We start from the raw sequence: 11009 nt of genomic DNA on the forward strand, positions 1-11009 counted from the left end.
ATATAAGTAATGACCTAAATTCATCACAATAAACAATGAAATACATATTTAAAGGACCAGTGACAATCAATACACACGTACTGGTACACTGATGTTATGTAACACTAGTAGAGACACACATTTGACGAACACGTGTGTAACATGACTTCCATTATGTTGACATAGCGTTTGTTTTGTTATGTAATCAAAGATAAGCTCATTAGACTTTTACGTACATAAACCAACCGGATGTAGCAAAAAGTCACACCGGATATGGTTAAAGTGAAGCTTCATACCAAGACGCTGACAAACTATCTCTTCTGCGAGCTGTAAACAGGGGACCCAAGTAGTTCAGATACGTCGTTGTCAACAGTCTGTTTCAGCTGTTCGTCGACAGCAGCACAGCTCAGTGTAAAGGAAAATGGAAGAAGACATTCTGACGACGCTGAAAATACTGATAATAGGAGAAAGTGGTGTTGGGAAGTCCAGGTAAGCTAAAGTTGCCTCCAAGAAATTGATGTCGTGGCTCACTGCTAACGTTAGCTAGCTGGCGTTAGCTTAGCAGCCAGACGAATAATGTGAGGTGCAGAGATGAAGCAGCGTTTCAAAATGAGGTAGACGACTCAGCTGTGGTTGTCTTCGTTTTTCGTAGTAGAAAACAAGTCATTATTTCTGGATATTTTACGCCAAAATAAGGCTTGTGGTGTGTTTGTTGTCCAGCTAGTCTCATGTTGCTGTATATGACATCATCTTTGTTCACGTATGACATAGCTGGTTGAAGTGTGGACACTGATCTAAGCCAACACAGATGGGATGAGAAGCAAGAATCTCTGTTTTTGCTGTGGATAATTTGATTGCTACTGCCCTGTTTCTTATCTTATTTGCTGTGATTGTAGCATCTCCAAGATAAAGCGGTTCGCACATCCATATGAACAGCAGATATCTACATGGTGTAGCTTAATTTAAGAGGTTAATCCTTAAATAAGCTTTCCCTCTGTAGTAGGACTCCAAAAGGCTGTATGGCTTATAACACACAGTTGATTTTTGCCATTATATGGTAATCAGGCGTCCTTGTTAGCAACCACAAATCAGCCTAATAATCAAAGCAGAGTATAATGTTTTTACCAACATTAGTCTGGCAGTTTATACTGTGGAGTATGCCAGCAGAGACTTTGGTCAGGTTTTCTGGTCTCCACAACTGTGGTCCAGACTGCATGAAAGAATCCTGATAGCCAGCCTGAGCCATCAACCATCACATTGCAAACTATGGTATCGAGTACAGCATGCCTTCCAGAAGCCATAGCACGGTACATAGATAATGAGCTGCTCATGGCTTTGATGTAAGCCTTTTGACAAGTGAACTGTCTAGCCCAACATAATCAGTTTTCAGTGCAAGTAACAAGCTGTAACATGAACCACAAAAGGGTAAAATCCTTTTTATGTAGTTGAAATTCCAAGACTGGGATGTTCAGCATGATCAACAAGGGACTGAATGTAGAAGTCACATGGGAATACCCTTCATTTTGGATCAGGCAAGCATTAGCCCATGGCATTGTGCATAATCTCAAGTGTTTGTATTAATTCATGCTGTTTAGGTCACAGAATATCAGCAGTAATGTTCCCTCAGTGTTAATAATAACTTCTTTCTTCTTGTATTCACTTTCTTGGCATTATACTATCTATTATCCTACCTAATGTGTTGATCATAACAAATTACTCTCATTTAAATTTTTTGCATGTTCCTGTTTCAATTTAGGGATTTTTTTTTCTTTCACATGTTATCCAGTAGTGCTGGAAGTTTGCTTACTGTAATGGCAGCTCTGTAGTGAATGTTCACAGATGAGGGACTGAGTTTATGTCAACTCCATAACATAGACTTAGGTTTACATATATTTCTAGAAAACAGACAGGTTTGCATCCAGCTGTTCTGTGTGCTGCCTGCTAGTGCATCATTCAGGCCAAGGCCATATTGTTTCCAGAAAGCAATTTTGTATTATTATTAAATAGGCTTTTGCTTAATACAATAAACAAATTCAGGCAATGATTAGTTTCAAATGTCATTGTTTGAATCTCCCTGAGCCAGTAGTGCTTTTGTCAAATTGGTACACTGACTAGACAAATGTTTGAATAGAATACACATATTTAATTTGTTTCCTTGCAATCTGTAGAGGCCCTTAAATCATCAGGGAGATGTCTGCCTGGCAAGGAATAGACAAGTTTCATTTTACCTGAACAAATGACTTACACAGAATACATTTCTATCTTGCTTGTGTCCAAGCACAGCTCATCGGCTGTATGGAGCTCAGACAATAAACACTCCTTGCTCCAGCATCCCTCCTACTGGCCCATGAGGGAAAATAAGAGAATTATGCTTGGGTCAAGGGAAAAGAGTGAGCTTATCCTCATCATCAGTGCTGTGATTAAGGCCTTTGCACTTGATTAGTCATAGTTAAGAAATGAACCCTGTCCTGCTGACTGCATTCTAGCGGTGATATCATCCGGAGCTTGTATGTTGTAATGCAAGTTGAGGACAAAGTGATCAATAGAAAGAGATAGAGATACCGAATTTGATGAGCCTGGTGCCACAGGGCAACTTACGTGAGCCAGGAAAATGGAAACCTGATCCCAGACCAAATACTCCTTCACCCCGTGTTAGAATAGAATTACTTAAAAGCCTACTCTGCTGTGTTTGTTGGTGATTAATAATGAGTCCTAATCTCCTTTTTTTCCCTTCTTCCTGTCAACAGTCTCCTCTTAAGATTCACAGATGACACGTTTGATCCAGAGCAGGCAGCAACAATAGGTGAGTAACGCGTCTGAGCTCAGCTTATTAAATTAAAAAGTCAGTAAAATTAAAAAGTAAAATAAATAGCATCTGCAAGACAGTCATCAGTAGAGTCAACCTTTAATGGTAGTAAACACATGCACAGGCCCAAAGTTGAGGTTTTACTTTGCAGTGAAGTTGAACTGGACTGAATTGTATTTGGAGTTGTTACCGATGTTTTGCCCACACCATTTAAAAAACACAAGAAGGAGGAATATTAGCAACACATTTCACTTTAATGCAGTGCAGAACAACAACACTGCTATTTACAGCCTAAGTAATAAAGATATAGTTGAACACATCTCAAATTTTTCACAAGAAGTAAGCTTCATAAAGGTAGAATATGTGTAGAATTGGTGCTTGAGTGCATAAGATTGTGTAGGAGTACCTAATAACCAGGGAGCGTACATGAATAAAAAAATAGATTTTGACACAGTAAAGTACATTGTAAATTTTGTACACAATATTAAATCAAAATTTCCCAGCCTCAAACATGGATTTATTGCACTTAAAAATACTATTAAACAATGAAGAAATATTTAATTTGAATGATTTTGATTTATGTAGAATTTAGTTTAATCTAGGAAAAATATTGTAATAGAATGCTTTTTATCAGGATTAAGTGAAGAAAGAATGAATAAATTAAGTGCAACAACACTGACAAGTAAATTTTACTCAGGTCAGCCTGTCTAACATAATAGAGGTCAAGGGTCAACACCTAGAACTAGAAGAGCCACTTTACTTATTAAGGAGAAAGGGACACAACCAAACTTCTATGTGCACAATACCACACTCTCTAACCACACAAGTAGGTGTGGTGACAGCTCATGTTGCTTGGACTGATCAGACCTATTGATATTGTGACTGATAGTGAGATATCACATATCAACAGTCCATATGCAAACAGATTGGGACTGGGACTAACAGGGTAAAATGGCAGAGAAAGTTCATTGTGTCTGTCAGAATAGTTGTGTCTGTTCACTACATTGTCTGGAATTGTTAGGAAGCGTTAACTGCTATAGACTACACTGGCTTCCTCATTCAGTAAAGTGGACATAAACTGTTCCTAGTCTAGAGGCCCCGCTCAAGCTGCTGGCAGATACTCTACATTGTACTGAACAACAAATCCACATAATGACAGAACCCTTGTTATCTGCTCCAGAACCAGAATTGGCGCAATCACCACATGCACTTCTTGTGTCTGTTGCACACCCAGTATTTATTGCAAATAATTTAAAACAGAAATTTAAACTCAAACATTTTTTATAGTAGAATCATAGTCAAGTTGAGGTCACATAACAGAGATGTTGCCTGTTAGTAAGTCTGCTAAGAGAAGGTATGAGCGCTTGGCGAGCTGAAAGTAAAAGCCACCACAATACCACACTCTCTCACAGCCACAAACCTATTTGATGTATTTTAATCTTAATGAGGAGTGTGAAAAAAACCTATAGCAGACCAGACTATCCATCTTATCTGGTGAAATGGTGCTAGTGGTGCATTATTTTGTGGAGGTTTTCAATTTCTGTAAATGATATTGGCTTCTTTTAATGTTATAAAGAATTTGATGCACCAATGACATACCTGCTTTATTTTATCATGCCCTTGAGGCTGTAACTGTTTTAATGGGTTTATTATCATTATATCATTCAAACCACTCAAGATTTGTCATCCTGTTGATGAGATTGGATATAGAATAGTTTTTTCCTCCCCTAACTAATGTGATTTTTTTTAAAAGCTTGTAGCTCACAATGCTGTCTTTGTTAAAACAACCAAAGCACAGATTGCAAGAAGTGGAAACAGTAAAAACACTTTTTTTAAAATCAAGGTCAAGGCATGGATCGCTACTGTTTTACTTGGCCAGCTGCAATTCTTTGCCAAACAGATGTCTTCATTGGACTTAAGCCTTCTTCACTGACTCAAGTCACCTCAGATTCCAACAAAAATCACTTTTAATCCAGTGTCACTCAGTCTCACTTCAGGTATTTTCATCCTCACCACCTAAAGCAGTTCATTTTAGGTTGTGTTTCTCCCTGTGAGTCAAGCTTTTACAGTACATTGTCACATTAGCACATGTAATATTGGTCAAAGGGCGTTAGTTAGGAAAGAATTGATCACTGTAACATCCAGTCACATTTTGGTTTTAATGAGGCTCAAGATAATCAACAGACAAACAGAGCAGCTGTCATGAGACTGAGCACTTACTTCCTTCTGGGTACACTCATTACTAAATGCTGTTTTGAGGTCCACCATGACCAGTTTGGCCTGCAGAGATCAGCCCAGCCTTGTTATCTTGTTGTGTTATGATATTACACACCAATGCTTTACTGTGTATTCCATAGGAAAGGTCTGTCTGAATTTATAGTAAATTAAAACAGGAGATGCTGGTCCAGGTTCAGGGAAGTGTTTAGTGTAAGCTCCTCTCCACACGTAGCTGGCAACAGTATCTGAGCAACTCTGCTGGACTTGAGGAAAAGCTAGTTGTTGTGATTGACTGTGTGAACAGACTGTATATTTGTGTGTGAGTGTGTGTGGTACACATACTGCATGTCATATATCCATAGCCTGTCTGCATGTCCCTTTTCTCCTCCTCTGTTTTGGCTCTGAACTGAACTCCCCTCCCCAGTCACAGATGTAAAAACAAGCCCATCACAAGTGTACATTTCCCTGGTAAATCTGTCAGTGGATGGTAAAACTCAGGCCAACTTGTCATCCAGACACTGCACGGTCTGCACACTGAGACACTGCACAAAGGCCATAGAGGAGATTTACTTGTTGAGGGGAAGGGGGACAACATTGTTATTTTCATGTAAATGTCTGTTCCTTTGGGACCTGGCAGGGGTTTTAGGGTTGAATCATTACTGTCTGAGCCATTTCACAGGTGGCGGGTTCTTATTTTTTTACTTTTTCATACAGACCTGTATTGGTTTCAGTTTAGGACATTAAACCACACCATCCTTTTATGGTTGATATGAATACACAGTCACACCATAATTTAAATACAGGACATGGGATGGGAATAATGCCAGTCTGAGTAGCTGGGGTTAACAGAAGTTCAGAGACATTGTGTGGTATGTATGTTTTGACAATTCATCACTGATAATCATAGTCTGTCGCCATGATAATATTCTTGGCAGTAATTGGCCAAACCTGTAAGAGTCATCATATTGGTACTGAAGCAGGATGGCGTAATCATGGAGGTATGAGTGATTGACTGTCTTTTCATTCTCTAGGTGTTGACTTCAAAGTGAAGACTATTTCTGTGGACGGTAACAAGGCAAAGTTGGCCATATGGGTAAGTGACAAACTGTGTGGTAATTCTAATTCTTCAATAGCAACAAACATGTGCCTTTTGTCTGTCAGTCAGAGTGGAGAGATTTACTGTCAAACTCTTCCATGACTACAGTCTGGCTATTCTCTCAAACCCCCAGAAGATGGCGCTTTTGTAACATCATTTCTGCCTACATGCTCTTTGAGGGACACAGAGGAGTCAGACTTGTTGTTTATGTCCGTCTGCCCTGGTTGTCCTTCTGTTTGAGCCACCAGTTTTTCTTGTGAGTGTGTTCAGTCGTGCTGAGCTGGTCGTGTTTTGCAGGACACTGCCGGGCAGGAGCGCTTCCGAACCCTGACGCCCAGTTACTACCGCGGTGCCCAGGGAGTCATCTTGGGTAAGCCAAGCTGTTGAGGCCATCATCACTGTGTGTGTGTTTGCGCGTGTGTGTGTTTGCCTGCCCTCTTCACTTCAGCATCAGGCCCCTGGTTGTAAAAAGAGTGATGGTTTTTCATCCTGTGATCCACGCACACGTACACCCTCTTGCCTCTGTCTCTGGAAGTTAGTTTATACCCTCCTCATATGGACATGCATGTACAGCATGTACACACACACACACACACACACACAGAGGAACTTAGTTAAACTTCTAAAACAGACTTCCTCTACAGCCTATAGTTTTTAACCATTCTAATGATATATGGAAACAGAAGGCGCCTTGGTATAGCACTGGAATTATGAGTGATACTATCAGAAAACTTCAGTCCCTTTGGTTTTATCAACCATATGTTTTTAGTTAATACTGTATTCTTTTACATATTTAAATGTTCTTTTTTAATAAAAAAAAAAAAACATTGAGTAAAAGTTAATGAGGCCTCTGCTTTTAACTTGATATACCAGACAAATGTTATTTAAAATCAGAGGCCCATTAGATTTAATTACTCTTGAAGAAAATGTTTTAAAGTTACAATACGATAGTCTTCTGTTATAGCTGCATGTTCATTAACAGTACTATGATTATGCTCATAATATTCTTCCATATTGTTTTATTGCTTTATGATGTATTCAGAAATGAAAAAAGCCCAGACATAATGTCCTTTACTCAGCCTTACTTTAGACCCACAGTATGGTCAACTTGTCTAGGAAATGTAAAATGTGTGTATGTATTTGACTTGATTCTGAGCCTGTCTGGTTCATTTGATTTTTCACAGTGTACGATGTCACACGACGAGAAACCTTTACCAAGCTTGATAACTGGCTCAATGAACTGGAGACGTACTGTACAAGAAATGACCTTGTGAAAATGCTTGTTGGAAACAAAATTGATAAGGTAAGTGGGTTTGTGTATGTGCGTGTTCCCACTAAGGCTAACAAGGTTGTTTGATTAGATATTAGCAGCTCATTAAGAATTTTGAATTAATCTTCAGTACTTTTTGTCTTGGCTTGAGCTGTTACGATTAAAGAAATTCATAAGGTTGAACAGTATCTACTTTCTTGACAAATTATAAAATTGTTTTTATGCCTCTTGAGATTAAAAAAATTGAAATACACACTAACTTTGTAGTAACATTTATTCCACAGAACAGGGAAATAAATTTCCAGAAATAAAAAAAAGCAGCTCACACTCATTTGACAAATGACAGAACTAAATGACCATGGCAGCCCCACTTTCATATTTCTGGCAGCTGGTCCTTTACCAGGATACCAGAATCAGTCATCGGGGATAAAAATGCCCACTAAGTAGAGCATTATGAATTTATTGTGTCCTGTTCTTTGTCTGTGAAAAGCACTTTTCCTCTCTGCCCTGTGAGGACCACAGTGGCTGACAGCTCCGCCCGGCAGACCTCAAATAAGCCATTACCTCTCTTTTGTTTTAGGAAAACCACGAGCTAGACAGAGCCGAAGGGCTGAAGTTTGCAAGAAAACATTCCATGCTTTTTATAGGTAAGTCAGGAGGATTCCCTACTCTGCAAAGACCTGCTGGGCATGAGTTACAGCAGACTGTTACACAGGAGAAACAGCTTTTGAAATAACTATCATACTTGCTGAGGAATGCTTGCATAGTTCTATTTATAAAACAGGCTTCATATATCATCTTCCATGGGCTCTTGTTTCTCCCTCTGTGCTTTTATTTTTCACATTTGTCAATAAAGGCCCACATAAAAGTGTTGAAATGGATTTATGTCAAGTTAAGAAGAGACATTTTCATCTTCATTAAGTACTGAAAAATGTAACTTTAAAATTTAAAAAAGATTTCACTCTTTCAGGGCATATTTTTTTTTCTGTTTCTGCTTTCTAAACAAGATTTATTTTTTCATCCTTCGGTTATTACTGTTCTCATGTTTCTGGATATCATCATACTGTGGAGCGGGTGTTGACTGTATCCCCCAATAACCTCCTAAGGTCCACTATTAGTGTCTGGAGATGACAGTTATTGTTGAGACATTTTCCACCGCTCGCTGCTGCAGTCAGGGAGCCCAGCAGATGATGACATCAAGATGCAGACATTAATAGTCGTTGTATCTGTATCTCATCTTCTTTTCTCCGCCATTTCCATCCTCCTTCTCCACACGCCCATTTCTCATCTTTCCCGCCCTTGAAATTTCTCTTTTTGTCTTGTTTGTGTCACTATTTTTTGCCATTCTCTCTGTCTGCTCCTCTCCCTCTTCTCACTCCTCTGCACTTCCCCTCTATATTCTGTGTCTTTCAGAGGCAAGTGCTAAGACCAGGGACGGTGTTCAGTGTGCATTTGAAGAGCTGGTAGAGAAAATCATCCAGACTCCAGGGTTATGGCAGAGTGAGAGCCATGGTCGAGGAGTCCAGCTCACTGACGAGGACGCAGGAGGTGGAACCTGCGGTGGCTACTGCTCCCTGGTCTAGATGACGTACACAAATACATTCACACAAACACATGTTCAAACATACATGTGTGAATACCACACACAGTGTCACACAGTCAAACACAAACATAAACACACACACACTTGACAGAACACCCCCCTTCCCACTGTGTGCTGTCCTGAGCTGAGCTCCTTATTCAGACATGAAGGCAGTGGAGGGCTGACTGTCCCCCCTCCTCTGAGCTGTAAGGGTTGACCATCCCCACACTCTGCCTGTGTTCACACAGACACTACTTTTTGCACACTTTCTAATAATAATGCTGCGCTAAAATGAAAATGCAGCTCAGCCTTCCTCTTAATGGAATTTGAGTGAGTTGACTCTCCTCCGTTTTGTCTTGAGTTACAGTTTTGTGCAGTTTTAGGACCTTGGTCAAAATTATAACCATTTTTCATTTTCTCAAATAAGTGTAAACCAAAGTTTGTCAGACAAATGGCCAAGTCTGAAGAGTGAGAATGGGAATAGAAAAAAACTTTTTTTGACCAAGGTTCCTTGTTTGTTCTCCAGCATGCTTTTTGCTCTTGCTCTCAGAGCACCTTGCCTTAGCAAGCACATCTGTATCAGTGCAGGGCCGACTTTTCTTCTGTTTGTCTTTCCTCTGCTCTGTCCTGTGCTTGATCTTGATCCCGCCCTCCCCCCAACACAGACTCAATGAACATTATGCTGCTTATAGAGAAGCTTATCAAGCCAACCCATCTTGTATTGCATCTCACCACTCTCAGTAATAGGCGTGGATCATGTGTCTCTGTTGTCCACACAACTGCCTCATTTCTTCAGAATATAATAGAGTTACCAAGTGTTTGGAATGACGTTTCACTACTTTTATTGACTTGGACTTCAAACCTTTGGTGTGTTTTGAAGAGTGCATAAATCAAAGAGATTGGCACCAGCGAGCTTTCCACTGGGTGCAGAAGAAGAGGAAACCTCTTAAAATTGCACGCCTTTTTTCTAACGAGTTGCTTTAATGGAGTGCGACCTACTGGCACTCCCTGACTCAGACAGATAATATCAGTAATATCACTAGCACTGCTACAGTCTCTCATATAGATTCCTTTGACTGCACAGAGACAAAGGAAAAGTGTTCAATATTAAACAGGGCAGTGAGTCATAAGGGTGTTTCCACTGAATTTGGAAAATCAAAGAAAGAGCTGCGTGCTCCACATTGCTAATGGATTTCACAGTACTCCTATCTCTGTGTTTATATCTGAGAAGCAGTTATAAATGTACTGTACCCCTGACCTCTGACTATGTTTGTAGTATTCGAGTGCTGGTGTATGGTCTGGGAAATTCTGGAAAATGTAGTTCTGAGAGTTTGATGTTGTAACAGGTATGACATGGATAGCAAGCATGTCTTATCACAGATAGGAATTTTTTAAAATCTCTTTTTAATTGCATGGGAAATTCTGCGTGCCATTCTTTTGTGTTTGTTTGTCCAGTGAATGACCTTCAGAGGCTGTTTACTATAAACACCTTAACTTATATTTAGCTGAAAATAAAACATTGCATACAGTTTTACCATTTGAATTTAATGGTATGGCATAATAAGGCAAAAAGGAAGTAGGCTTTTACTTACTAAACTGGTATAGCTGTCTTTTCTGTGTTCAGAAATATGTTAAAACATGTATGTAAGTTGTAAATTGTGTATTTTAGGAATTCAGTGGGATGATTCCTGTATGAATTGTAAGGCTGAATGTATACATATTTCACTACAAACCGCCCCATGTATTAAACTAAATAAAATTCTTTTTTAAGTGAATATAAGTGAATAAGTTGATGTTAATGCAGACTCCAGGCTTTGTTGCGGAGCCGTTAACATCTGTAACTTTAAAAGCTGTGTTGACAAATAATGAAGAATTGGTCTTTTCTAGTAATCGCTTTAAAGTCCAAGTCTTCATAACGAATGACCAATAACTCTGCTGCCATCGTTGCCATGTTGGAAATGTCACTGTTAGGTGATGGGTTTTTCACTCGGCACCCTTCGCATTCCTCTATCCTCAGAATAAAGACTTGTGTTTAAACAGTGTCCGAGGAACCCCCAGA

The 11009-nt window shown here is 39.5% G+C and overlaps 1 protein-coding gene across 1 annotated transcript; it reads left to right on the forward strand.

Moving 5' to 3' along the window:
* The first annotated feature begins 137 nt into the window (after positions 1–137).
* On the forward strand, positions 138–10730 carry rab18a (RAB18A, member RAS oncogene family). Its single transcript, XM_018698242.2, has 7 exons — positions 138–468; positions 2727–2782; positions 6034–6095; positions 6396–6468; positions 7283–7401; positions 7949–8015; positions 8782–10730. The coding sequence occupies exons 1-7, from the start codon at positions 401–403 to the stop codon at positions 8949–8951; spliced, it is 615 nt and encodes a 204-aa protein (XP_018553758.1). The 5' UTR covers positions 138–400; the 3' UTR covers positions 8952–10730.
* The last annotated feature ends 279 nt before the right edge of the window (positions 10731–11009 follow it).

Source organism: Lates calcarifer, linkage group LG24 (assembly GCF_001640805.2).
Source record: "Lates calcarifer isolate ASB-BC8 linkage group LG24, TLL_Latcal_v3, whole genome shotgun sequence".
Taxonomy (NCBI): Eukaryota; Metazoa; Chordata; class Actinopteri; family Centropomidae; genus Lates; species Lates calcarifer.

Bases quoted from the DNA above. Each gene is read 5' to 3' on its own strand.
- rab18a (XM_018698242.2), top strand. From the start codon at position 401: ATGGAAGAAGACATTCTGACGACGCTGAAAATACTGATAATAGGAGAA. The intron at 2,783-6,033 runs GTGAGTAACGCG...TTCATTCTCTAG, and splicing joins AGAGCAGGCAGCAACAATAG to GTGTTGACTTCAAAGTGAAG. The intron at 8,016-8,781 runs GTAAGTCAGGAG...TGTGTCTTTCAG, and splicing joins ACATTCCATGCTTTTTATAG to AGGCAAGTGCTAAGACCAGG.